General features: G+C 59.8%; 2 protein-coding genes and 1 long non-coding RNA gene across 39 annotated transcripts in view; 1 reads left to right on the top strand and 2 right to left on the bottom strand.

Annotated features, from left to right (window-relative positions):
* The window catches only part of LOC103348286 (uncharacterized), a 160,124-nt gene extending 149,694 nt beyond the window's left edge, over positions 1–10,430 (bottom strand). For 9 of the 34 annotated variants that reach the window (XR_016216109.1, XR_016216120.1, XR_016216130.1 and 6 more), the window contains exon 1: positions 7,511–10,430. This is a non-coding gene — a long non-coding RNA (uncharacterized LOC103348286). Of the gene's footprint in view, positions 1–6,536; positions 6,982–7,510 lie in introns of those variants that run through there. The other 25 variants (XR_016216115.1, XR_016216132.1, XR_016216118.1 and 22 more) reach the window with 10 other exon arrangements.
* PPP1R1A (protein phosphatase 1 regulatory inhibitor subunit 1A) lies at positions 6,929–14,700 on the top strand. The gene is made up of 7 exons (XM_008256585.5): positions 6,929–7,063; positions 10,439–10,499; positions 11,425–11,462; positions 11,761–11,824; positions 12,954–13,109; positions 13,948–14,039; positions 14,563–14,700. The coding sequence occupies exons 1-7, from the start codon at positions 6,980–6,982 to the stop codon at positions 14,566–14,568; spliced, it is 501 nt and encodes a 166-aa protein (XP_008254807.1). The 5' UTR covers positions 6,929–6,979; the 3' UTR covers positions 14,569–14,700.
* A 720-nt stretch (positions 14,701–15,420) lies between these two features.
* Positions 15,421–26,698, bottom strand: part of PDE1B (phosphodiesterase 1B) — a 29,617-nt gene continuing 18,339 nt past the window's right edge. For all 4 annotated transcript variants that reach the window (XM_089307413.1, XM_008256581.5, XM_002711039.6 and 1 more), the window contains 14 exons: positions 25,153–25,266; positions 23,890–24,072; positions 23,708–23,774; positions 23,298–23,414; positions 20,916–21,056; positions 20,535–20,635; positions 20,294–20,419; positions 20,090–20,191; positions 18,856–18,976; positions 18,459–18,540; positions 18,115–18,223; positions 17,537–17,667; positions 17,015–17,135; positions 15,421–16,604 (listed from right to left, as the gene is read on the bottom strand). In XM_089307413.1, coding sequence (XP_089163539.1) covers positions 17,032–17,135; positions 17,537–17,667; positions 18,115–18,223; positions 18,459–18,540; positions 18,856–18,976; positions 20,090–20,191; positions 20,294–20,419; positions 20,535–20,635; positions 20,916–21,056; positions 23,298–23,414; positions 23,708–23,774; positions 23,890–24,072; positions 25,153–25,266 — 1,498 coding nt within the window. In that variant the 3' untranslated portion in view covers positions 15,421–16,604; positions 17,015–17,031. The remainder of the gene's footprint in view (positions 16,605–17,014; positions 17,136–17,536; positions 17,668–18,114; positions 18,224–18,458; positions 18,541–18,855; positions 18,977–20,089; positions 20,192–20,293; positions 20,420–20,534; positions 20,636–20,915; positions 21,057–23,297; positions 23,415–23,707; positions 23,775–23,889; positions 24,073–25,152; positions 25,267–26,698) is intronic.

The following is a 26,698-nucleotide window of genomic DNA, read 5'->3' as shown; positions in this document are numbered from 1 at the left end:
GGCCCCTTGAGACCCAGCACAATCACACCCAGGGTCCCTGTCATTTGCTGGGGAAAGAAGAGCTATCGGCAGCTCCAGCCCAGCTGCCTGGCATCCTACAGCTCTCACCAAGCCCCTGCCCTATCAGCACGGCACCCCAAAGGGTCATATGCACCCAGAACCTCAGAATATAGAAAGAGGGTCTTTGCTGATGTAAGTGATTGAAGAGGTCAAGATGAAATTAGCCTGGACTCAGAGTGGGCCCTAAATCCAATGACTGGGATTCTTGTAAGATGATGAAATGGGGGGCCAGCGCAGTGGTACAGAGGTAAAGCTGCCGCCTGCCACATTGGCATCCCATATAGATGCCGGTTCGTGTCCTGCTGCTCCACTTCCCATCCAGCTCCCTGCTAATGCACCTGGGAAAGCAGTGGAGGGTGGCCCAAGTGCTTGAGCTCCTGGACTCATGTGGGAGACCCAGAAGAAGCTCCTGGCTCCTGGCTTCAGCCTGGTCAAACCCTGGCTATTGCAGCCATTTGGGGAGTGAACCAGCGAGTGGAAGACCTCGCTCTCTCTCTGTCTCTCCCCATCTCTCTCTGTAACTCTTCAAGTAAATAAATAAATCTTTTTTTTAAAGTGAGGAGGAGGAGGAAGATACACAAGAGAGAGGAGACCAGGTGAGGACGGAGCCAGGCTGCCACAAGCCAGGGACACTGAGGTCATCAGAAGCCGAAACAAAGCCAGAGTCTTCCCTAGAGCCTGTGTTGAACCTCTAGAGAATCAATTCATGTGATTTTTAGGCCACCCAACTGCGGATACTTTGTTTTGGCCACCCCAGGACATTTGAACTCTGTCACACCCCATCCCTGCAGCCCCAGCAGGAATGCAAGCCAGGGCCCGCCACCCTGTGCCAGGCCTGGGACAGACGGGGCTGTACCTTCACATGACCCGGCTCTGTCCACACTCCCCTGCTGAGCAGCCCCAGGAGAGAATCGGAGCAGCTCACAACAAGCCCAGGGCCCCAGGGGTGTTGGCTCCTGCTCCTGGTCACCTGCCCTCCCTCCGGAATTTTCCACTCTCCCCGCCCCCTTGTCAAAGTCATTAGATTTAATCATTAACCAGGCGGGTGTTAATTAACGGAGCAGGGTGGTCACCCTTGCTGGGGAAGACACAACCGCACAAAAGAGCGGCTGCTCTGACAAAGGAGCCGGGGCAGGAGGAGCAGGTGTCCGGCACACACCTCTGTCCTCCGGGTTCTGAGAGCCAGGAAAGCCCCAGGCCCCAGCCCTGCTTTCCCCGGAGTCCAGGGAGAAAACTTTCCCAGGTGCTTCTTGGCTCGGCTCGCATCATTCCAGCCCTCGCTGTAGATACCAGGGCTGCCTGTCGTTGTTCATCTACCTTTAAGGGTGAAGAAACTGAAACTCAGAGAGGTCAAGCAACCTGCCTGGGGTCACAGAGCTGCAAGGTAGCACAGCTGAGCTCCGAAGGGGCCACAATGCCCCAGCAGCTGGGGGTCTGACTGCCACAGTGTGGAGGGGGGCGGTGGGGTGTGGGCAGTCGGAGGTCGTGCTGGCTTCTTCCTGCCCCCCCGCCATGGCTCCCTCTCGAGTGACGATGGCTCCTTGGTCACTCCACCACCGCCCTGGCTCCCGCTAGGCTGCAGTTGGGACAGAAGCTCTCTGTTTTCCGCTCCACTGGGTCCCTAGTGCTCAGCACAATAACTAAGCACATACCAATCCCCAGTGTGGCACCCTGGCGTGAGCATCAACATTTTTGAAAGGGGGCCAGCGGCTGCAGCTGCAGTACAGCCAGCGGGTTAAGCTGCGCCTACCGTGTTGGTATCCCATAGAAGGCCAGTGCAAATCCCAGCTGCTCCACTTCCAGTCCAGCTCCCTGCTAATGGAAGATGACCCAATTGCTGGGGCCCCTGTACCCCAGTGGGAGACCCAGATGGAGCTCCTGGCTTCAGCCTGGCCCAGCCCCAGCCACTGTGGCCATTTGTGGAGTGAACCAGCAGGTGGAAGAACTCTCTCTCTCTCTCTCTTCTTCTTCTTCTTCTTCTTCTTCCTCTGTAACTCTGTCTTTCAAGTAAATGAACAAATCCAATATCCACATGTAAATATTCAAAATTCAACCTGTGAGAGAGTTGGGGATGGTAGGGCTGACTGGGGTGCTGGGGACCAGATGCTACACTACATCTCGAGGGTCATCTGGGTCTTGCTGTTTCAGTCCCCTTCTCCCTGGAAAACACAGGCAAGCTTCCAGGCCTTAAGAGAGCTGCTTCCTCCCTCTCTCGGGCCTCAGTGTCGCCCTCCCAGCCCAGAAGCTTGGCCCGGCTGATCCCACAGGCTGTTCCCCCTACCCGTGCTGGTGGTTTCCACAGTTTGCAAAGAGGCAAAGCACTTGGGAAGTGAGCAGCCCCTCTGTGTGAGTCAGCAGCTCTGGCCTCATTCCCAAGAGCGCCAGCTGCAGGGGTGTGCACCCCAGCCTGGCAGAACGGCTGCCATGGGCTTTTTCACAGGCACACGGAGCTGCACACCGCCCCGGGGCCTGGGCCTCCCAAGGTCTCCCCGGGGAACCCACGTCGCTACTCCAGTGCTGCTCCTGGGGCTCCAAAGAAGCTCTACAGATTCCTAGGTGGGCCCTGGCACCCCTGGGGGACGAGGGGACACACAGACTCCACAGGGCACCCATGCTTCTGCTCCAGATCAAGGCCTGCCCCCTACCTGGCCTCCCTCCCTCTTCATAAGACTTGGCCCCTAGAGACTCTGAGCCATTTGCAAAAGAGCAAAACCCAGCAGAGGTCAAAGACTCCCCCCCCGGGGGGGGGGCAGGTTTTCAGAGCATCTGTCACAGCTCTGAGATGCAGCCCTGGAGTGCAAGCACATGGCTTCCGAGGAGGCCCCTTGCGGGTGGGGTCATTGCTCCTTCCGGGGAATGAAGGCAGCTGCTTGGCTTAGCAGTCAGGGCGCTGGTCCGGCTGCCTGTGCCCCACATCAGAGTGCCGCTTTTATGCCCCCAACTCCAGCTTCCTGCGAATGCAGGCCCTGGCAGACTCGTGTAATTGAGTTCCTGCCACCGACGTGGGAGAACTAGATTGGGAACCTGGCTCCGGGCTTTGCCCTGGCTCAGCAGTTGGGGAATGAACCAGCAGATGAAAATACTTGCGCTCTCTCTCTCGCTCTCGCTCTCATTCTCGCTCTCACTCTCACTCGCTCTCACTCTAGCTCTCTCTCACCCTCCCCCATCTAGCTCTCCCTCGCTACCTCCTTCTATCTGCCTTTCAAATACATAAAAATTTTAAAACAAAAGCCATCTCCAGCCCTAGCTCTTAAAGCTAGGTGACACAGCGCGTGTGCACCCTGTATTCAACAAGCAGGAGCCTCCCGCACCGCCCCAGCTGGGCAAGGAGAAATGCAAAGCCAAAGACAAGGTCCCTCTCTGCTGGGTGCTAAAAGCCGGGTTCTGAGACATCCTGAATGTGTGACACCCCCACCCCACCCCACCCCACAACTCAGAGTGACAATATTAGGACAGAAAGAGACCCCCATGGTCGCCAGATCCCTGTCACAGGGCATGCAGGCATGTGTGTGTACATGTGTGCACTCTATGTGTACATGTGTATGTTCATGTGTATGCCTGTGCGTGCATTGTTAGGGGAGGACTCACCCAGGGAGTTGGCAGCAAGGGTGGGAATTGGACCCTCACCTCCCAGATGCCAGCCCAGGTGGCCCCTGTCAGCAACCCCGCCCTACAGTACCCTTGGAAAGTGAAGACGCTAATACCTACCCTTCCACCCGGTTGGTTGTGAGGATCAGCGAATTAATGCAGCTGGAGGTAGGTGGGAGTGAGCAGAGTAGATAAATAAAAGCAGAAAGTGCTGAGGGCAACAAAGAATGGCCCCATTAACCCAGAGGAGGGGAGAGGGGAGCCACTAAGTGGCTGCATCACCCCGTCACAGCCCTGTAACCTTAAATATTCATGGACTCAGAAGTGTACCACGCGGGGCAGCTGCTGCGGCTCCAGCCCCGGCTGTGGGACGCCAGCACCTGCACACTGAGGCACACCTGATGTGGGCTCAAGCAAGCTGCAGGAGACACTGGCACCCGGCTCTACCTCTCACTCGCTGTAGCAAGGGCTCCGAGAGCAGGTGCAGTCCGTGACAGCTCCCTAGCCGTGCGTGGGCAGCCCAGGCTTCTCACACCCACGAGCCCAGCAGACACTCACACAGCTATGGGTGTAAATAAAGGTCACAATGACACACACACACCTTCCCAGATGGCCCCCACCAGCCACACTCCCCTCCCCACCACCCACACTGGCCCACCTGCCTCCAGGCTCCTCCTGCTGCTCCTCCTCTGCCTCTGCCCCAGCGACAGCTGCTCCTGCCCCTCTTCCCACACACACACACCCCCCCCCCCAGCCATCTTTGCAAAGCCCCAGCTCTGTCAGCCCCTGTCTGTACCTGTAGCTCTGCAGACAAGGAGGTCTGAGGATCTAGGACCTATGGGGGCCACACTTGAAGGGTGGATGTGAGACTCGGGAAGGAATTTCCACAACCAGGCCGAAGTTTGAGAGAAAGAAGGGGATATGAAGGAGGCCCAGGCTAAATAGGGGTAGGGGTGGTTGTGGCACAGGGAGTTAAGCTGGAGCTTGGGATTCCCGCATCCCACATCGCAGTCTCGGTTGCTCCACTTCCAATCCAGCTCCTTGCAAATGAGCCTGGGAAAGCAGCAGAAGATGGCCCAAGTGCTTGGGCCCCTGCACCCTCATGGGAGACAGAGGGAGTTCCTGGCTCTCCAGCTGTTGTGGGCATTTGGGGAGTGAACTAGCAGACGGAAGAGGCAGGTGCACTCGCGAGCGCACGCACGCGCGTGTGTGTGTGTGTGTGTGTGTGTGTCTCAATCACTCTACCTTTCAAATAAATGAAGGAATCTTTCTTTAATAATGGACATGAGGTAGCGGCATGGATCTGAAGAGAAGCTGGAGAGCCGCCTCCCAGCGCGGCAGCCGGGCTAGGAGCGGGCGAAACAGGAACAGCAGCGAGCGACCCACTGAGGGTCCTCCAGGTGCCAGGTGCCTTACCTCCTCGGATGCTCAACCCCAGGAGGCAGGAACCGCTCTGCCCATCTGACAAATGAGATCGGGGCTCAGTGAGCAGGGCCTCAGCCCCCAGAGATGAGGGTGTGGGAGGGAATCCTGGCTCCAAGTCCTATCTATGGGCCTGGCAGAACAGGATGGGAACAGAGAAGCCACCTATTTAAGGGGATCTTTTGGATTCCATTCTGTGTGCACAGGAGGTGGAGTGTATGGGGAGGAGGCTGGAGCAGTGACTTGGCCCTAATGGGCCTGGCAGCTCCCCCCACCCCCACCTCCACCCCACACACACCCTCATTCCCTCTGCTTCGGTGCCTCCACAACAGCTCCCTCCCTCCCGCAGGGTGGGGGGGTGCAAAGCTGGGGGTGGGGGCACCAGTGGGAAACCCCCACGCCCAGAGAACCCCACAGCAAAGGGGCTCTGAGGGAGTAGGCTGGGTGTAGGGCATCGTGGCTGGAGGCCAAGTCAGGGCAAAACAGGGGCCGCTTAAAATGCAAAGCAAGGCGAGGGCTCCTGGGTCCCTCTAACCCAGCCTGGCCCAGAGAAAACTGAGCCCAGCAGATGTAAAGGGATATGGCCAGGGGGGAGGGCAAGAGAGGTTATTTTGGGAGGTAGGAGGGGAAGGGGCCGCGTGCAATCCAGGCCAGGGAAGGGCTGCCCAGAAGAGGAGGCAACTGGGAGTTGAAGATGATCCTAAGAGCCCCAGAGAAGCAGACAGAAACCTGCAGGGAACTCATGCTTGGCTTAAGATCCAAAAGAAACAGATTCCCCTGGCCCAGCCTAGGCCACTCAGCACTCCCGGTACCTCTCCCCACCCCCTGCCTGCCCCCAACAAAGAGGTGGCCAGCCAGCCCTGCCGCTGTCCTAGACCCAGCACCCACCTCCCTCTGCCCAGCGATTCCCTGAATGCCCTGGCTCCCTCACTCCATGATATTGATGGACGCCTGGGCTCTCCCCCAAACAAGTAAGTTCTTCACGTGGTCTAACTTGCACCCCTTCAATCACAGATCATTTCCACCGAGGCCCAGGGTGAAAGTGGAAACCCAGCCCATCAGTAAACAAGCCACCCCATGGAAAGGCCTTTCACCTAGTTTCCAATCCCTATAATTTAGCAAGCAGAAAGTGGAATCTATTTCACAAGCATTGTTGGCTGTCCATCCTATGCTGTGTCTGCCCAGTCCCACATGAGCCTCTCTCTCTCCAAGCCCCACACCACCACCCCCGCAAGGGCTAGTCCAGAGAGACGCCCCTACCCAACCCCTCCCCGCCCCGGACTCAGCTCCCCTCCGGGTTTTCACCTCCACCAGTGTGTCCTCTCCGAATCTAACCCTAGACCCCGCTACTGCACGCCCAAATCCCCCTTCAGGCCTTTTCTCTGGGAGACACCCCCCTGGAAGACCTTACACGAATTCTTTCTCTGGGGTTTGCGCCTCCTCTCCCGCAGCGCCCCTCCACCTACCTTCCCAGTCCCCCAGACCTGCCCCAGCTTGGAAAAGTTCCTCGCAGCCGCTCTCCACCTCTACTCCCTGGCGAGAACTTCGAGGAGAGCCGGCTGTCCGCCGGCACAGTCCACTCAGACTGCCACCCGGCCACGCCCGGGCCTTCGCACCCGCCCGCGGGGCGGTGACCCCCGCAGCCGCGGGCGCAGCCACGACGGGGTTAAGGCTCCGGGCTGGGGGAGGGGGAGGGGGCCGGGAGGGGCGGGTGCGGAGCCAATCGGCAGCCACAGAGTCCCCGAAGCCGCGAGCTGGGAGCGCTGAGCCGGGAGCCGGGAGCCGAGCGCGCCGGGCTGGGGCCGGGGCCGGAGCGGAGCGGAGAAGGGAGCGCGCCCGCCCCAGCCCCGAGTCCCTCCGCCTTTCCCCCCGCCGCCGCAGCGCGGGCGCAGCGGCCGCCGCCCCAGCCATGGAGCAAGACAACAGTCCCCGGAAGATCCAGTTCACGGTCCCGCTGCTGGAGCCGCACCTTGACCCCGAGGCGGCGGAGCAGGTGCGGAGCAGGGCGGGGCGGCAGGGGACTCGCCCAGCGGAGGCCGGGGGACCGCTGGGCCGGGGGCACCCAGGATCCCTGCCTAGTCTTGGCGGTAGCAGCGCGCCCCTTTGAGGACGAACGCGCTCCTTTGGGGGTCTTCCGTCCCCTCCCCCACCGCCGGAGCCACATCTGCCCATCTGTGCCTTGAGACGGACCGCAGGAGGAGCGCCTCCACCCGCTGCCTGTCCCCGCGGGAGTCACTCCCCACGCCCCAGCCCTGGGGGAGGGGTCCTGCCCGAGGACACGACCCCTCCCCCTTTACCCGTCTTGCCTCCCCCACCCAGTCAGCCCCCGCCAGAGTTTCTGAGGTTGGTGGCAGCTCGGGGGCAGGGAGGGGGTCGGTGAGGGAGGGCGCGGGCGGGTAGGGTGGGAGTTGGAAAAGCAGCTCTCCCTGTCCCCTCCTACCTGGAGGCACACCTTGCAGGCTCCGGAGAGTGTTGGCTATGGGGAGGGGCTGAGGAGGGCCGCCCAGAGGCCTGCAGCTTTGGGGGAGGGGGCTGCCCGGGTCTGTAGGCTGAGGTTCCTTCTCCTGTGAGTCTGGACACGTGGGTCCAGAGTCCCGGCTCCTGCCCTTTGGATGCTGGAGTGGGATGGGATGGAGTGAGTGGTGTTCAGAGGCCAGAGATGGGGGCTTTCTAGAGATGGGGGTCCCAGCTGGGCCACAGCAAAGGGAGAGACATAGTGACAGCCCCGCTCAAGAGGTGGGAGTCCAGGGCCCTGGCCCAGCCTCCTGGCCTGGCCTATTTTTAGCTCAGCAGCCTGGCAGAGTGGCAGTGTCTGAGCTGTGAGCAAGTGCGTGTCTCAGCGAGAGAGTGAGCAGTGAGCGTGTGTGGAGAGGGCGGCCACCCGTGGTCCTTACTACTGCCTGTTTGCCAAATGCCTCCGTATTCGCCCATTGCTCCATCTCTCTGTATTCTCTGCCCACCTGCCTAGACACCCATCCCTAGAACATCCCATTCCCACAAGGTCAGCTCTCTGCTTCCCCCAATAGCTGCCAGGCCCTGGCTGTGCTGCAACACCCCCCCACACCCCCAGAGAAAAACCGGCAAGCCCTCTTGTTGAGGTGGGCTGGGAGAGGGCCTCTGTGGTTGCTACTCCAGCTGTGTGGCAGACTCGGCTATGGATGATGGGAAAGGGCAGGTGCACACCCCACAACTCCTGGGTCTCTACCCTCCCCGGCCTGAGGTGAGTGGCACCTGCAGCCTCTAAGGTGTGACTGTGGGAGGGGCCAGATGCAGATACACAAGCCTCCTGAGAATGAGGAAGATGGTGAGAGCTTCTAGCACCAAGCGTTCCCTTGGGGTCAAGGGGAAAGCTGTTATGCTTGGAGGCAGGGGACTGGCTACAATGACCTCACACCCCAGAAGAAGGCCCAAAAGTTGGGCTGCGGGGGGGTGGGAAGGGAGGTTCCAAATGCCTCTCACTGGCCCAGACAGGGCCTGACACCTGCTTCTGTTTGCTGTTGGAGGAGGCAGGTGGAGTAGGTGTGGGTTAGTGGTGGGGGAGGGGCAACTGGTTTAGGGATTTGGGGGACAAGGGAGGAGTGTAGGGCAGTGCCAAGGAGCAAGACAGGGCCAGATTGCTGGGACGCAGACCTGGCTTACTGAGATCTTCAGAAATCTGTGTCTCCACGGCCTGAAATTCTACCTGCAGTCTAACCTCAGCCCCTCCTGCTGCGTCACCAAGTGTATAGGCAGAAAGTTCCAGGCTTGGCAGAAACCCCTAACCCAGCCCTGCATGGGGCAGCCAAAGGAGTTGGACGCTCTGGGCTACAGAGCACAGAGTGGCGGGGGGCGAGGGAGGACCCAGCCCCCAGGTCCTCGGCCTGACTGGAGAAGCAAAGGCACCGCGTGACCTTGAGAGCCAGAATCGAGAAAGGTGCGAGGTGAAGAGGCCTGGGAGGAGCCCCAGCAAGTGTGACCTCCCTGCCTTCCGCTGTAGGCTGTCACGGTCTCCAGGATTCCGAGAGATTAGAAACCTTGTCCAAGGCAAGGAAATAGGATAAGGGAGGGGCCTGTCCAGGGTCGCAGAGCCCCGCCACCCTCTCAGGCCGCCACGTTGGCAGGCTCTTCTCCCCGCGTGGATGGCCATCTCAACCCAGCCACCCCCACCACTGCCTCCCCCTGCCTCTTCCACTCTTCTGCCCTCCCTGCAGGGAGGAAGAGTTTCTCCTAGTAAAAAGAGGGCTCTACCCCCTTTGCACGGATAGCCCAGGAATGGGCAGAGACAATCCACGGTTAATGTCTGAGCAGTGCGTGCACGCGCACACACACACACACACACACATACACACACAGAGGACCGCTACTACTAGGGACCTTGAAATGTCACCAAAAACAGATGCCACTCGAGGCTCCTGGGAAACAGTGCCCCACTCCCACCAGCCCCATTGGGAGCCCCTGCTTCTTCTTTGGGGAGAGCCCCCCTCACTCAGGCTTACACAGCCCTCCTTCCCTTGCTGGCACCACTGGGCGTAGAGGAGGGCCGTGTTTTACAACCCCCACCCCACACTGCCAGTGGCTTTGATGCCGAGTAAGCCAGCCGCAAAGCAGGGGGATTTGATCCTTCAGTGTTGTTGGTCTTCCTCCTCGCTGCCCCCCCTGGAGGGATCTGCCGCCTAGACTCCAACCCCCTTCGTTCCACTCATTTCCAAGGCTCTGAAGAGTCTAGAGAAAGGGGAAAACTACATGTCCCAGGAGTCCTTGGGCTGACTTCAACGACAACTGACTTTATTGGCAGTGTGACAGAAGAACAGCGGCAGGGGAGGGGGCGCTCCGGGGGTCCAACAGTGCACCAGCTTTGTGTGTTAATGTCTTAGAAGGAGACCTCAAAACTCAGCGTAAGAGTTTCCAGCTCAACTTTAGGGCCTGACCCGGGTCCTAGCTGGGGCTCCTCCCTGTGTTGTAGATCTGCTGGCGGATCAGAAACAGGCTGCATTCAAGGACTGAGGGGAAGGGAGGGGCTCGGAGGGATGCTGTTGGCCCGCCGAGGGTTAACGTCTTCTTGGGGTGGGAGTGGCTGAGAGCCAAGGGAAAGGCCTGGACCCTCCCCGGGTTATTTCTGACCATTGATCCAGGATGGACGGAAGGACTGCTGGCCAGAGATCGATGCACTAGAGCAGATTTGGCCACTAAGATGGAGTGGCAAGACGGGGTGAGGGGGCGAGTGTGAGACCCGTGGGCTTTGGGTGCTTGGGAGCGGCTCCCCCCAGGGAGGGGGATGGGCACAGTGGGTCCAGGGCACTGTGAGGTTTTCTGAGGTATGTTAAGGGGCAGAGCTTTCATGGTCCCACCTGTCCTTGACCTCTTCCCGCTTCCCCACCTCCCCCCCCAGATTCGGAGGCGCCGCCCTACCCCTGCCACCCTCGTGCTGACCAGTGACCAGTCTTCCCCAGGTAACCCAGGAACGGATCACTGATGGGACTGGGGGCCCAAAGCAGACAGCTGCTGGTGCCGGTGGGAGAAGCAGGGTGCCGGGTATCCAGAGAGCAGGGCCTCAGGATGCTAAAAGCCAACGAGTGGTGGCTACAGTAGCAAGATCTCCTCCTGCGGTTGGCAAGACAGAGCAGTGCCAGGAAGCCGGAGAGACCACCCGAGTCCTAACCCCCAGGAGTTCGGTGGTCATCGGAGTGCCGGTTGCTGTGGCAACAGCCTCCCAGGTTTCTCCAGCACTGCTGCCCCCACCCCCAGAGGCAGTGACAGCTGTGAGGGGGAGGGCCCGCCTCCACCAGCTCGCTTGGCGGCCCCCAGAGGGGACAGGGGAGGTTAGAAACAGCCCCGGGAGCAGCTGGGATGCTGGTCGCCCGTGTCCTCGTGAAGGGCTCGGAGACCATGGAGGGCGGCTGCCGGGGCGGAGCAAGGCTGGCCGGGCCAGTGAGCTGGACTAGAAGCCGGGGGCAGGGGGCTCCACCTCCCGGGAATGCCAGAGCCTCTCTGGCCCCTGCACAGAATGAATTTGCTGTCGTCTCTCAGAGCCGCCTACTGTACAGGGCCCAGGGGTGGGGAAGAGACCTGGAGAGGGAGAGCGCAGCTGGAAAAGCCACAGACCCTGCTCTCAGGGACCTCTGGGGCTGAGGCAAAAATGGAGTCTCCGACTGACCTCGTGGTCAAGGACAACACTAGGGGCATGGATCAGAGCTAGCCAGCAGAGCAGGAGGGGAACTAGAGGGAGAAGGCCTGGGGCAGGCATCAGGGCCAGCTTCCTGGAGGTGGAGGTAAGGGACTCCAGACTGCAGAGCTTCCCCACCTTGGCAAGTCAGCTCTGTGGAGTCCCCTGGGTCTCCTGTCCTTATCACCTTCTCCTTTCCCTGTCCCCCTCAGAGGTCGATGAAGACAGGATCCCCAACCCACTTCTCAAGGTGAGCTGGCCCCTTCCACTCGGCTCAGCCCAAGGGACCCACAACTCATTGGGGTGAGAGGGCAAGTCCTCAAAACCCTGCATCCCAACAGGTGGATGGATGGACCTGCACACACACACACACACACACACACACCCCTCCCTATACCAGCAAGCAGGTGGCTGGGGTAGCAGGAATTCTTTGTTCCCCCTTGCTGAAGCCCCCCGACCTGTTCCCAGCCTCCAATCCAGCATCGAGGCATGGCAGGGGAGGAGGGCGAGGAGGGCTGGCACCCATCTGTGCTCCATGTTCTTCACAGCCCAGTCTGGCAATGTCTCCTCGGCAACGGAAGAAGATGACAAGGACCACACCCACCATGAAAGGTTCGCCCCCCGCCCCGAGGGCCCGTTTGGAAGGGGTCCTGGGGGGGGGGGTCCTCAGGTCTGCCTCTGCCTTTGTCACAGCGGAGCTCATGCTAGATGACCGAGGGCTGCCGCTGACCGGAGAAACTGCCTGAACATGAACCTCAAAGATGGCAGAAAAATGAAAAACACTGGCGACTCCGCAGCGCAGCGTGCAGCTCATAGCAGCTACGCAAAGGCTGCCGGAGTCTTTTTCCTTCCCTTAGAGGACACCCTGTGTCCCAGCAAGCCCAGTATCTTTTTTGTTTGTTTGGTTTGTTTTTTGTTTTTTTTGTTTTTTTTTTTTTGAATGATTTTATTTGAAAGGCAAAGTGACTGAGAGAGAGGCAGAGACAGGGAGACAAGATCATCCACCTGCTGGTTCACTCCCCAAAGGGCTGCAATGGCCAAGCTTGGGCCAGGCCAAACCTGGACTCCACCCAGGTCTCCCATGTGGGTGGCAGGGGCCCTAGCACTTGGGCCATCTTCTGCTGCTTTCCCAGTGCATCAGCTGGGAGCTGGACTGGAAGCAGAGCAGTCAGGACTCGAACCCGCGCCCCTATAGGTTGTTGGCGTTGTAGGCAGCAGCTCAACCCACTGTACCACACCAGCACCCCCAACCTTTGGAGGAAGTACTTTTTAAGGTGTATTTACTTAGTTATTTGAAAGGCAGAGCAACAGAGAGAGAGACGGAAGATCTTCCATCTGCTGGTTCACTCCTCAAATGGCCATGACAGCCAGGGCTGGGCCAGACTGAAGCCAGGAGCCAGGAGCTGCAGAACTCCATCCAGGTGTCTCCCATGAGTGACAGGAGCCCAAGCATGTGGGCCGTCTTCTGTCGCCTTCCCAGGCACATTAGCAGGAAGCTGGGTGGGAAGCAGAGTATCCGGGACTCAAAGCGGCTCTCTGATACGGGATGCCGGCCTCACACGCAGGGGCTTCACCTGCTGTCCTGACAGAAGCCCTTCTTGTGGTCTAGCTTTGGTGCCTCCTTATTGCCCAGCTCGGTGCTCTCCTTGTTCAGATCTCAGTGCCCTCGGGGAGGCTGCTGAGTTCAAGGGGACCCCAGGCAGCTGTGTCCACTGTCGCCTCCCCCTCTCTGTGCCTCCAGAGCTCCAGATGATGGTTGAACACCACCTAGGGCAACAAGAGCAAGGAGAGGAGCCCGAAGGAGCCGCCGAGAGCACAGGGGCCCAGGAGTGCCAGCCACCTGGGACCCCAGGCACAGGAGCCGAGTCCAGGCTGGGCCCCTCGGCGACAGCACAAAGTATGTGCGGGCCCCAGGCAAACCATTTCCCCCAGCCCAGCAGGAAGCAAGCCTTGCACACTGGGGAGGGCGAGGACCAGGGCTCAAGGCTGGGGATGCATCAACATGTATTCCAGTCCTCACCTTTCCTTTCTAACCCCACCCCCTCCCACCTTGGACCCCCTAGGCCCCCCATGGGGGCTGTGTCAGGGAAGCTAGAACCCTAAATGTGTCACTCAGCACCTCCTCTGCCCAGAGCAGAGCTCAGTGTATAAAAGAGAAGGTGCCACTGAGGTGCTGCTGTCCACTGGGTGGTGCGTGACTATTAAATGAAACTGTAGCACAGCCCCTGAAATGCACAGGCCACAAGCCTTGCAGTAGGCGTGGTGCTAATGGGTCCACAGTCCTTATTCTAGCTGTATTCCAGAAGCCAGGAGTTTGCCAATAGCATGAAGGTGATACAGTGCCTATGCTGTTACACAGAACTCTGCGCAGGGCACCCACAACCCAGCACATTACTATTTCTGCAATGCAGTGCAAAGTATGCTGGCATGGGTGGGATAAAGACCAAAGTAGTAGTAGTCTCCTATCAGTTCAGGCCCACATTGAGTGTCTGCTCCAACTCTTCCTAACATTCTGTAGAGGTTTGTTTTGGGTGGCTTCTGTGTTTCCTGTTGTTTTTGCGATTTTGCTGATGGCAGATTATTAAGAAACAGCAGTGAGCCTAAAGTAGCCGTGGTGATCAGAGAAGGCACTGCAGGTCCTGGGCCCCTCTCCCGGCTCCTCGCAGCTCAGGACACAGTGAGCAGGGCTCTGCCCTCTCCAAGTTCCCCCACAAATGCCACGTCTCCCTCCCCAGAGCCTGCACAGCCCAGCCCCAGAGCTCAGGAGAGGCGTGGCGAGGAACCCTCCACCGCTAAAACATCGCAAGACTCCCAGGGAGCCAGCGCGGTAAGGAGGCCCCGGGGCTGGGCCGCCCGGCCCGCAGAATAGGCCGTGTGCTTAAGGGCAAGGGGCCGGAGGGTGGGGTGGGGGGGTCTTTGGCATCAGAGAAAGGGAACTCATTTCTGTCACCGAGAACTTATCCTCTCTGGTAAGAGGACTTGGGTCTCCTCGGATGGGCCCACAGCGAAATGGGACTAAGCTGCAGCACGAGGGAGTGAGGTCAGACTCCATGTCGGACCTCTGACCCCCGCAGTGAGGAACAGGTGACCAAAACCGATTTGGGGATAATGGGCGTTGACTGCCAAAGGGTGCTCCTCACCTTTCCCAGGGCCAGGATGGCAAGAGGGACATTGGTGAGAGGCCCTCCTGAGAATCCTTGCTGCCCCTGCATAGAATAGAAACGGGCAGGGGCCTGTGTCCCGCAACACCGGGTGCTGGGCAGGTGGCGGGTGGGCAGATTCGCGCTTGCGCAAGGGGACCAGCCGGCTTTGGCTTCAACCTTCTCTTTCTGCCTCCTCCCTCACCACAGGTCTGAGAGAGGAGGAGGTGTCCTGGAACCAAGGCCGCGGTTGGGGGATGCATGGACACTGGATTTGTTTCTTATTTCCTCACTTTTGGAGAAAAAAAATCTCTTGTTTTTAAAAAGTGATAAATTTGGTGTTAGGTCCTTGGCACTTTCCTTTTTTCCGGACCTAGAGACTCTTCCCTCCAGCCAGGCCGCCTGGGGTGGGGGCAGAAACCTGCGCTGCTCGCTGCAGATAGAGGGGTGGGGGCCAGGCAGGTGGGAGGAGTTCTTTTTCTAGTAAAGACAGGCGCCACCATCTGCCCGGGCTGCCCTGCACCTGACGACTGAAAGCTGTTAACTGTGCCGTGGGTGCCGCCTGCTGGCCAAAGTGGGGAACTGCACCTGGACATGGCCCTCGGGAGCCGCGATACCGAGATGGGTGGGTGCCCCCTTGACTGCCCTCGAAGCCCCTCCCGCCTTCTTTATGGATGGGTTTCTTCCTCCAGCTCCTTCATTCCAGCTCTATCCAAGAGGCGCTGGCTGGGAGCTGCAAGGGTGCTCTCTCCCTTTTCCTACCCAGAGAGGGGCGCAAAGCAAGGGACCCTTCCTCCCATCCCAGACCCAGGTCTCTCCTGCCGCTGTTTAGAATGTGCCAGGTAGTGGAGAGCAGATGGGAAGGGAGGCGACGCCACAGAGAACAAAGAGCAGAGCCAGACAGGCGCAGGGTCGCACCTGGGCCACGCCCCACGCCCGCCGCATGGCCTGGGGCAGGACGAGCTCTCCGTGGGCCTCAGCTTGCCAGGATCTTCCGGAGCCTGAGAGCTTAGTGCGTGCAACGGGGGCTCGGCCGACTTCACCCAGTGAACACCCGACACAGGCAAGGCCTGGTCTCCCTTCTTTATTGATCTCTGGCTATAGAAGGGGCGTGGGAGACCGGGACGGGCGTGAGTCACATGCGTCAGGGGCGAGTACTGGGGTGGCGGGTCTCAGAGACCGCGGATGCGGAGCTCACACGCACGGGGCCCACGGTACAAATGCATGGCTCGTTATGTACACGGGCGGAGGAGGGCGGTCACCTGGGGCAGGGGGCGGGAGGAGCCTTGGGAGGGGAAGGGGCATGAGACGACCTGACAGCTGCCGCCTGGAGCCCCTTCCCATCCACCTAGCACACGCCCCTCCCCAGGGTCCCGGGGGAGGGCCTCGTGGTGCGGGAGACTGCACAGGGTTCCGGGGCCACGCCTCAATCGCCCCCCACCCAGCTCTCTCCAGCCATGACTCTAAGACGCTTCCTGAAGACGCCCCGCCCCTTTTACAGACATTGGTCGGATGGGAGCCTCCGAGTCCCCCCCACACCCGGAGTTGGGGGGAAGGGGGAGGAAGGGGGCGGAGGGCTCGGCCCGGGGCCCAGCCCAATCCTTCCACCCTGGCCCTCGTGGCTCCCCTGCCCCGAGTCCCTGCGGCAGAATGGGAGAGAGGGAGGGATGTTGGCAGGGAGTCAGGCTGGGCCCGGGGCTGAAGCAGTGCAGGTGCGGGCGCCGAGGCTGCCCCCAGCCTACTCCCAGGGGGCCAGAAAGGAACTATGCCCCAGAGGAAGCCACTCCCCTTCCCACACGTGGGCGGGGGGGGGGGCAGCTTTCTACCCTACTTCAGCCCTTCCCAGGGGGAGGAGAAGGGGGCCCCAGACCTGCCAGCTAAGATCTGGGGTGGGGGTGCGGGCGGAGGGAACCCCCGATGTGTATTGCTTAGAAACTTGGAGGCAAAAAGGATGGGGGAGGGCCCGGGGGCTGGCAGCTCTGACCCTCCCCCCAGGAGGCTCCCCAGCTCCCAGACAGCCAAGGCCATGGGGGGAGTCCAGAGGCAGGGGGATGGACACAGTGACCACTGGGAGCCTGGGCTTGCTCAGTCCTGCCGCCCAGAGATTAAAGTGGGACCCAGTGGGTGGCAGGTGGAGGGGCCCTCCCCCAACCCAAGATCTCTGGCACGTGGCCTCCGGGCGGGCGGCCCCTTGGAGCAGATGTCCTGATGGATGGTGCTGATGACATCGAATACTCTGGACTCGGGAGGACCTGGGGAGAGATGGGGAGGCCTCAGCGCCCTGGCCGCTGCCTTCACCTGCAGGCTGGTCTGCTGTCTGAGCCCTGCCAGGTGACCCTCCAAGGGGAAATCACCCATCTCCCAGGGCTGGCATCAAGGCCGGCACCTCTTCTCTGTGGCCCTCAACAGGGGCTGCGCAGAGAGGTGCGGCAGGCATAGACCCCACCCTCCGGCTCCCGGGGCAGGGCATGGCCTCCTTCATTCCTGCCGCAGGGGCTGGGGGACAGAGTGGCGGGGGGGGGGGCCTGCTCCCGCCCACGCCCTGACTCAGTTCTCCACCAGCACTCCCTCGGACCTCACGTCCACAAACCTCCCCCGCACCAGACGGCTGACGGCTGATGCCGTGTGGAACCCCCAGCTCCCTCCTGCACCCCAGGCTCACCCGGGCCAGCCCCAGGGCTAGTCCAGATTTCCATTCTGGTTGTGTTCATCCTCAGCAGGTGAGGGCGGGGCCTCTTCTTCACAGGGGGACAGCTCGTCAATGGACATCTGGTTGGTGACGCCTGCAGGGGGCGTACAGGCAGCCGAGGCTGGACCACCGCTGCCCCATTCGCTGGGCTACATTCAACCAATCCCCACCTAGGACAGCCTTTCGGGCCTCACTGAGACTCACAACCCTCCAGCCCCACTCGAGGGCCATCCGAGCCCCAGGTGTCCTGGGGCCCATGTGCAGAGACCACAACACGCCTGGCCCCTGGGTTGTGGAATGTTACGGCTGCCACTGCCTTCTTTCCCGCACCCATTAGCCAGTTTCGTCTTTCCTGGGATCTAACGAGTTTGATTGCTTGTAGTCCCAATTCCCAAAGTCCAAGAGCTGCTCCGGGGGCTTAAGGAAAACGGACCTGCCCGCTGTCCCACTGGCTGCCCCCAGGGAGTCTCCCCACCCCGCCCCCACGGCACCCACCACTCGCTGCCCGTTCCTTCCACTTCTGCTTGTTCTCCTGAATGTATTTGGTCCAGGTGGAGCGGAAGCTGACCACATCAGGGTTGGGGTCCCCCACGTCCACATCCAGAGAAGGCTGGCGCCACTGGAAGCTGAAAGCAAGCCCCCCCCCCCCATCCAGTGATGAGAGCCAGCCCACCCCAGAACTGCCCCAGACCTCAGTGTGGAGGGGACAGGGAGGCCGTGAGGAGCTCTACAGAGCCCAGGCCTCTCTTCCTTCTACTGCACACACCCCAAGTCCCTGCCCACCCCCCCGCACACACACACACACATGTGCACTCCTCCACATCTTCTCTCCAGGCAGAACAGAAATAAAAACAAGGTTAGCCAAAAGGCAATGCAGAAAGAGCCGAAGGAAGAACAGTCACAGCGGAGGGCAGCACAGGTGCAGGCCACCCCCTCCGGGCTCCATCCTGGCGACAAGCAGCACAGGGGACTCCCACGGCCTCCGCCACGGCCACACCCAGTGGCAGACACACACACACCCTCTCCCCGTAGGGCCCAGAACCAGGAGACCTGGCGCCCCCTGCCGTCCTCACCTGGGCTGGTTCTTAGACTTGGAGTCCTCATCCACCAGGGGCTGCACGCTCTTCTCGGCCACATCGGTGAGCACGGAGAACGTGGGCTCCACTATGAAGTCAATGAAACCTGCGGGGCAGAGGGCAGCTCGATGGAGGGCCAGCCCCCCCAACGCCCCCAGCTGCACAGAGAGGTCACCTGGACTGGCAGCTTCTCAGTGGGCACGGGCCCAGAGGCCCTCTCCCACTACTAGCAGCCCCTGGCCTCCTGGCCCCAGCACGCAGGCTTTCCCCCACACAGGGTGGCCCAGGAAGCATCCCTGTGCCTCCCCCATCTTGTCTGCCCTGCAGGGCGGGACACTCACCAATCTGGGACTGGGCCACCAGAGTGGAGGTGCGATCACAGAGTGGAGAGAAGGGCAGGCCCAGCTCCGCCTCCTTGTCACCCTGCGGAAGAGGGAAGTGGGGGACACTGGATGCAGCCGACACCTGAGACCCTGGGTGCAGCTGGGGAGGGGAGGGGACAGTGGCTGGGCAGGGGTAGAGGACAGGAAATTCCTCACTGCTGACCTGGAAATGAGTGACAGGCAATGGAATGGAATACAGCTATCGGTGACCACCGCGGGGCTGTTAGGATAATGAGATTTTTATCCCCCCGTATTTGGGATCATGTCAGAAGGGGGAGGTAGCAGAATGATCTGGCATAGGAGTAGGGAACTTGGAGAGCAACAGGGGCAGGGGGTGGGCGAGACGCCTCCGTACCTGGCGGAAGAATTCCTCCATGAGCGCCTTGGTCCAGCGGCTGTGCACTGCCCACTGCTTGGTGGGGTGGCTGATATCGGCGGCATGCAGCAGGAGGGACAGAGCCTTGGACTTGTCGATTCTGGTGAGGGCAGGGGGCAAAAGAGAGGGAGCCTGGACTTGTAGGGAAAGGAGGCTTCGACCGATTCCCATCTCAAACCCATTCCTGCACATCCTCTCACCCGTCTTCAACACACACACGCACACGCACACGAGGCACTTCCAAATGACCACGGAAATGGAATTGAAAGATAAACTTATTTTGGTGCACACACACACACAAAATACTTGAAACCCATGCATATGAGAGATCATCAAAGCGTTCATGATGAGTGCACACTATGACAAACACTTTCAACTTCCTTTGCACCAAAATAAATTTAATCTTTTCATCCCATTCCCATGAACTTTCTGAAGCACCCTTATGTGTAGAAGCAGCTGTGCAGGGCGGTAGCCAGGAGGAACCCTGGGATCCCAGCATCCGAGGATCTTGCTTCAAACCTGCACCATACCTACCGCTCAGCAGCCGCCATTTCAATCTGCACACTTCCTGTCCCTCAACCCTCCCATGGAAATCAGCGGCTCGACTCCGAGAAATAAATGGTGCCCAACAAGTGAGTATTTGGAAGAGCGCGTAGCTCATAATAAGCGCTCGGCAGGTGTCGTTCAGAATCATGCCTCCCGACAACGACCCCGCCGAGACACCGCACACGTCCCATACACAGACTCACATCCAGAGGGGCCGCGCAGGCGCACACAGCCCGCTCTCCCTCTCATCCATTCGGATACCCCTCGGCAGCGGCTCTGGCCCCACTTTGCAGTGACTCTCACAACAGGGCTCTCCAGCAGAAAAGTGGGGGTGGGGGTTTGGGCTGCAGTGGAGGGGGGCTCACCTGTTCACAGAGAAGGGTGCTGCAGCCCCAGGGCATGGGGGCACTGAATAAATGGCCCCCAGATTTCACAGGCAGCCCATCCTGAAGACGTGACAGAATCCACCCTGTCCCCCAGCCCCAAGCCCTCTCCAGATGCTGTGCTGTCTGTACACCCAGGGGCCACACTCACACACACACACACACACACACACACACACACTTGGATACCTGGAGCCAGGACAGGTCCCCAACTCCCCTCCGTACTCCCCTCGCCCCATTCACACACCCTCCCGCCAGCCCCGCCCCGCCCCGCCCCACGCCACCTCTCCAGCTGCTGCAGCGCGGTCTTCATGGACTTCACTTGCTGGAAATGGCAGGACATGTCGGTGGCCAGCACCATCTCGATGACCAGGGCCCGCAGCTCCCTGGAGAGACCAAGGCAGGCGTGCTCAGTGGCCGTGTGCCACGAGGCCAGGAGGACTAGGGGAGGCTGTGTGAGGGACACCCCCGGGGCAGGCTCTGCTTACGCAAACTCGTCCTTGGTGAGGTTGATGAAAATGTTCATCTCGTCATCCTGCATCATGCGGAAGACCGAGCTGATGTGGTGGTTCTCCAGCACCGAGCGGTCGTTGTACAAGATGGCGCACTCCGACCTGTACAGCCAGAGGCGGCCACGTCCAGCACCCTGCGAGGAGGGATGCCAGCAACCGCACCCCACTGCCCCCACCCCGGCCCCTCCTCCTGCCCCTGCCACGTCGCCAGCCTCACTTGGTCTGGATGTGGAAGCTGTTGGTGGTGCCCGTGTGCTCATAGTCATGGATGGCTGCGGCGAAGACGATGGCCAAGACCTCGATCTCCGACAGGCAGTGCTGGGCAGACACAGACGGCCTGAGAGACAGCCGACACGCGCGGGCCAGTCGCCGCCCAGAGACCACAGCCAGGCTGCACCACCAGCGCCCCCTCCCACCAACCTCCAGGGCCAGCTCTTGGGTGAACGCAGCCAGGTGCCTGCGTCCCAGCCTGCAACACGCCCCCTGTATCCCACCGCCCATCAAGTGCAGGCCCCCCCCAGGAATTCTGTAAAGTGAGTCCGTCCTGCCACCACCAGGGGCTGCGTCACAGCAGAGTGAGGTCCAGGGCGCCACCTACCACCATCCCTGTGCGGAGCAAGAAGCAGTGGACGGTCTGGGTGACGTCGGCTGCGTGGATCTGGTTGTGGTAGGGATTCTTGTACTTGCCGTAGCCTGTCTCCAGAGCGTCCAGGAAAGTCATCAGGAACACAGTAGGTATCTGCAGCAGAGAGAGGTGCTGCAGCCGCGTCCAGCCAGGGCCAGGCTGACCTCAGCTGCCCAGCGGAGGCAGAAAGCCTGGGCGCCACAGCCAGGTGGACCTGGCCGCCCATCCCGGCTCCACTACCTGCTGGCTGTGCGACCTTGGGCAGGTCACGTGCCTCCCTGTGCCTCAGATACCGAATTCCAGAAGGCAGCTAATACCACCTACCTGGAATTTAATGAGATAAGTACAAGGCATTTAGTAAGTACTCTCTCGAGAGTAGCTATAATTATTATTATTTCCCTGGAGATTTTTAGTAAAAGGGGAGAAAGCTTCCCTCCTACCTTCCCACTACCCTGCCCCATCCCCAATTCTAGTATCATGGAAAAGGACTCAGAGGCAGGGGAAAGAGTGACCAGGCAGCCACACAGACCCTTGCAGCCACACGTGGATCAACTTCTCCTCCAAGAAGCTTTCCCTGACCACGGCCCGCCCACGTGCACTGACATGTGGTGCACAGCACACACACATGTGCGCACGCACACACACACACACACAGACCATAGCCAGTGCTCCACCCAGGGGCTCTCAACTCCACCGTATCTCTGTGTATTAGGGGTAACTCAGCCTCCTTGGGAAGCCTGGGGGCTCCCAGGGGGCAGGGCCAGGGGGGTCTTCCCCTGCCCCTGGATCTGCTGCCGCTCAGGCCTCGAGGGAGCGCCTTCAGAGAAAGCCACAGAGTGGCAGAAGACACGGGAGACGTGCTACCACCCGGGCAAACCCTGCGTCCCCACCCCTACCCCTGGAGGGCTGTGCCCCAAATTCAGGGAATCTAAAGGACTGTTTCCATGACAACTGCCCTTGCTTTTGCGTTGCCATGGTGTCCCTGAAGGGAAGGGAAGGAGAAGGGAGGAGCAGAAGACGAGCTTTCGCAGCTTGAGAAAGGCGGCTCCACCAGCTGGGTCTCCACCACCAGAGGGGACCAAAGGCACACGCACCCCGCTTTCCCCAACTGCCCCAGGCCAGGGCCAAAGCCACGGCAGTGCAGTCCCCCAAGGCCAGCGCTGCCAGGTGAGCAGGCAGTGTTTAGGAGTAGCCGATGTGTGAACTTGACCCGAGAACCAGTCTGGAGAAACAGGAGCTGGGGAAAGTCTTGGGAAAGGGGGACCCTGCTGCTCTGTGTTCTGGAGAGGGCCGGACCGGAAGGGAGAAATGACATCGCTGAAGCAGGGGCCTGGGGGGGGGGGACCCCCGGTAAGCATCCAGCCCCCTTGAGGGAGCCATCTCCTTAGCTGCTATAAGAGGAGGGGTCAAGGTCACAGGCGGGCCCACAGGATGCGCAGTGTGCGATGGGCAGGTGCAGGCGGGATGGAGGGACCAAGCTCCCTAAGGCGGTCACCTCCCGGGACAGTCACTCTCCACTGCCCCTAGTACACACGCTTCTCTCCACCTCTGGCACCGACTCCCTCTTAACCCCGCTTCTAAATGTGTTTTGTCCTCATGGAAATTTCTTCCTGGCCCTTATTCCTTCCCCAAAGAGGCTCTCTCCCACACAGGCTCTGGAGAAGACCTTAATCCAGGGCTCGCACTGTGGCATAGTGGCTAAGCCTCTGCCTGCAGTGCCGGCATCCCATATGGGCACCAGTTCTAGTCCCGGCTGCTCCACTTCCCATCCAGCTCTCTGCCATGGCCTGGGAAAGCAGCAGAGGATGGCTCAAGTCCTTGGGCCCCTGCACCCACCCGGAAGAAGCTCCTGGCTCCTGGTTTCAGATCAGCTCAGCTCCGGCCGTTGCGGCCATTTGGGGAGTCTTCACTTCTCTCTCTAACTCTACCTCTCAAATAAATAAATAAATCTCAAAAACAAACAAACAAAAAAAGATTTTAATCTAGGTTATTCTTCCCAGCTAGCCAAGCTGAAGGTGCAGGGGAAATCACATACCTTCTCTCCCAGCCCTGCTGGGGGAGGGTGGGACAAGTTTTTTCCCCCTCTCCTGTCCCCAGGAAACAATGGAGAGACCCCAGTCCCAAAGCATCCAGCCAGCGATATGCAGACTCCAGGTCTCGGGGGTCCACGGGCAGGAGACAAAAGAACTGAGAATGGGTTGAATGGCAAGGCAAGCTGGGGTGCCAGGAAGGCAGGACCCCAGGCTACACGGTGGCAGGTCAGCAATCAACCAAGCCAGAGGCCAGGGCTGCAGCAAGTGCAGGCGGAACGGGGTGGCAGCCCTGACCTGGAGCCTCCCAGAACAGGCACCTCACCTTGAAACGGCTGATGAGGTTGTGCCGGGTCAGCAACTCAAAAACAATGGTCCTCAGGGCGTGGTCATCGGCTGCCCGGTTCAGGGCGAAGACGTCAAAGCACCAGAGGTCCAGATTCTGCAGAGAAACAACACATGAGGCGGGGAGGTCCCCACTTCCCAGAGCACCACTGCAGTTGCCGGGGTTGGAGTCAGACTTGAAGGAGGACTTCCCAGCAATGGCAGGGACACAGGAAGCAGGAAGACGGGGCGGGGGAGGGGGGGTGACAAGCGTCTCACTTCCCACAGTCCTCGCGGTATGGGGGAGCCGAGGCAGGGGTGTGTGACCCAGGGAAGAAAGGTTACAAGTCAGGCCGTAAGCAGAGCTTGCTGTCCCTAACCCTGCCTCTCGCCCGCCAACACAGGAGTCACCTTAAGACAGTTGTGGACGGCGGTGGAGTAGGTGGGGCCCACAGCGGTGTACGTTCTCCGGAACATCCTAGGAGAGAACAACGGGGAGAGCCAGGCATAAGGGAAAGGTCAGCCGAGTCGGGGGCCCCAGGGCCACAGGGCCTAGGGCTGGGAGGGAGGGGCTGAGCGCGGGCCGGCCTCACCTTTCCACGAAGATGCCGGCCTGCACGGCGTGCACGATGCTACGGAACTTGGGCTTCTCCTCCGCCCGGCGGCCTTTGGCCCGGGTCTGCTGCGTGAAGGTGGACGCCAGCCAGTCACGCACCTCTGAGGGCACCGCATCTGACCGCAGCTCCTGCAGCTCGTCCTCCGTGTCCAGGATTTGCCTGCGGCCCCAGAAGAGTCACCGGGGAAAGACAGCAGGTGCCTCCCTCCGCACCCTGCACTTGGCAGCCCTCATGCCCCTCCTCCTTGAATCTCTCTGTCTCTGCATCTCTGTCTGCCATCCCCAGGAATGAACAGGCCACACCATGTGGGCTAGTGGGCTCCCCAGCTATCAGGGGATTCAAGCAGGCATTGGGATGCCATCTGTCAGGGGTGCTCTAGAATAGCACTGTTCAGTAGAAAGAAATTGCATGTCACATGTGTGACATTTTAAACTAGCTAGTTACTACCATAAAAAGATAAAAAGAAACAGGTGAGATTTGTTTTCACAATAAATTTTATTTAACCCAATACCTCCAAAATATTATCATTTCAACATGAGTCAATCTAAAATATTTGAATGACATATTGCATAATTCTTTTTCTGTTTCCTAAGCCTTGGAGATCCAGCATGTCTTTTACATATAAATTGCAGCTCACCCTCAGCATATCTCAAGCACTCGGGAGCCGCTTGGATCCAAGGTCCCCGCACAGGCGGGGGGCTTCAAGGACTCCACGCTGGGGCAGGTGTCTGGCCTAGCAGCTAAGATGTCCACATCAGAGTGCCCGGGTCTGAGACCCACCTCTGGCTCCTGACTTTAACCTCCTGCAAGGCACAGCCTGGAAGGCAGCAGTAACTGGACACCTGCCACCCACGTGGGGACCTGTATGGAGCTCCTGGCTCCCAGGTTCAACCCAACTCAGTCTTGGCTATTTGTGAAAACTGGGGAGTGAACCAGCAGATGGGAACATCCTTTCTCTCTCTCTCTCTCTCTCTCTCTCTCTCTCTCTCTCTCTATATATATATATATATATATATATATATATATATATATATCTCCCTCTGAAACAGATCAAAACTACAATACATTTAACGGTATTCCACACTATGAGACTTACGGTCTGATGCGGGAACAGCCTTCTCTCCCTCTTGTCCTCTGCGTCTGTCTGCACCTCTGCTTGTCCCTACCTCGGTCCACAGCCCTGTGCACCTGCCCGCCCCGCCCCCGGCCCTCTGCAGGCCCCTCGTGGCCTCCCCTCACCGTGTCTCGTCGATATAGACGGCCTCCAGCAGAGAAGCCGTGTACTCCAGGTTCTTCTTCAGCTCCTCGATGTTCACCTCGCCATTCTCCAGCTGCTTCACCATGTAGCGCAGCCTGTGGGCAGCGGGGCCATACAGCCAGCTCAGGCACGGCCACCCAGTCCCACAGCCTCTGCTCTGCTAGGAGACGCCTCTCTCTCACACACACACACACACACAGAGGCTCGCCCGTCTCCCATCCGCAATCACAACTCCGACCTTCCTAGTCGTAAGAGCAGCCGTCTTTCACCTCGCTGCCTACCTCACTTCACCTACCCCTAAAGTGTAAGCCCAGGCTATCCTGCCTCAGCCACCACCCCACCCTCTCCTCTCAATACCACTGCCCCACCCCCAAGTCAGGGTTGGCTGGAAACAGCCAGGGCCTGGCAGAATGAGGCAGGAATGAGCCTCTCAGGTGATGTGCGGGGGATCTGTTTCCCAGTCTGGATAATCATGATCTGAAACTGCTTGTCCCCACCCCCCCACAACCCCACTCCAAGAGAAGGTTTCTGCACCAGCAGCCATCAGAGTAGCCTGAGGACTCTCTCATTGTCAAGGCCCAGAGCGGGTGGGAGTCCACACCCCCTCTGTCCCTAGCGGGGACAGCAAAAGCTCAGAACAAAGACCCATCTGAATGCCCTCGCCTGGCCTCGCTCCACGCATGCAGAGCTAATGGATTATGATTCCAGAATCCATCAACCAGGACAGAGCTGGATTAACCCCCGCATCCCCGCCTTGCACCAGAGGCGACCTCTGGCAAAGAGTTTCTGTCACGATGCATGGAGTCTGCCCCAGCTGCGGCTTCTCCCAGGACAGAAGTGGGGAGGCAGGCCCAGGGACCTCATTGGCTGACTGCTCCGCCTCAAGGGGCAACGCACTTATGATGTCTGGGGGGGCAGGGGTCAGTGAGGAACCGACCTACCGAAGGCATCATGGAAGGCTGGTGAGTCCAGATCTCGGACTTCAGAGTGAGCAATTGAAGGTCCCCCTCTCGCTCCTTCCCCACCCCTCCCAAAACCAGGGTGAAACCATAGCCATCACAATGCCCCCCCAACCCAGGAAAGGGGCTTCGGAAACCCAAGGGCACCCTCCGAGTCAGGGAGGAGAAGAGAATGAGTCAGGGACCAGAGGCTGAAATTAGCATCGTTTCCCAGGCTGCCGGGGGAGCGAGAACAATGGCATTCCCGAACAGCAGAGGCTCGGGGAGTCCTGGGGTCTCTGCAGCTTCTTCGGCTTCTTCGGAGTAAGGGCCTCCCAAAATAGCCAGCCGCAGGCAGCCTCACCTCGGCCCGCAGTCCTGGCCCGGGGGGGCTGAGAGCAAGTGGGAGGCAGAGGAGTGGGGTGCTGCAGCCTGCGCGGTGGGCTGCCCTCAAGTCTCACCCCCAGGCCCCCTCCTGCCGGCTTCCCTATGGACGCAGCAGAGTATTTAAGAGACAGGACAGCAAGCACAGCCCAGCTCTGGCTTCATGAGGGAGGAGCAACAGAGGTAGACATTATAAACAGTCCTC

Source organism: Oryctolagus cuniculus, chromosome 11 (genome assembly GCF_051225735.1).
Source record: "Oryctolagus cuniculus isolate XC-2025 breed Fujian yellow rabbit chromosome 11, ASM5122573v1, whole genome shotgun sequence".
Classification (NCBI taxonomy): domain Eukaryota; kingdom Metazoa; phylum Chordata; class Mammalia; order Lagomorpha; family Leporidae; genus Oryctolagus; species Oryctolagus cuniculus.
The sequence above is the reverse complement of the archived record's forward strand: the minus strand, read 5'-3'. Positions and strand labels throughout refer to the sequence as shown.

What these genes read in the sequence shown, in the direction of transcription:
- PPP1R1A (XM_008256585.5), top strand. Translation starts at nt 6,980, where the DNA reads ATGGAGCAAGACAACAGTCCCCGGAAGATCCAGTTCACGGTCCCGCTG. An exon ending in GACCACACCCACCATGAAAG is followed by an intron (nt 11,825 to 12,953) that starts GTTCGCCCCCCG and finishes CTGTGCCTCCAG; the next exon opens with AGCTCCAGATGATGGTTGAA. An exon ending in CCCCTCGGCGACAGCACAAA is followed by an intron (nt 13,110 to 13,947) that starts GTATGTGCGGGC and finishes CTCCCTCCCCAG; the next exon opens with AGCCTGCACAGCCCAGCCCC.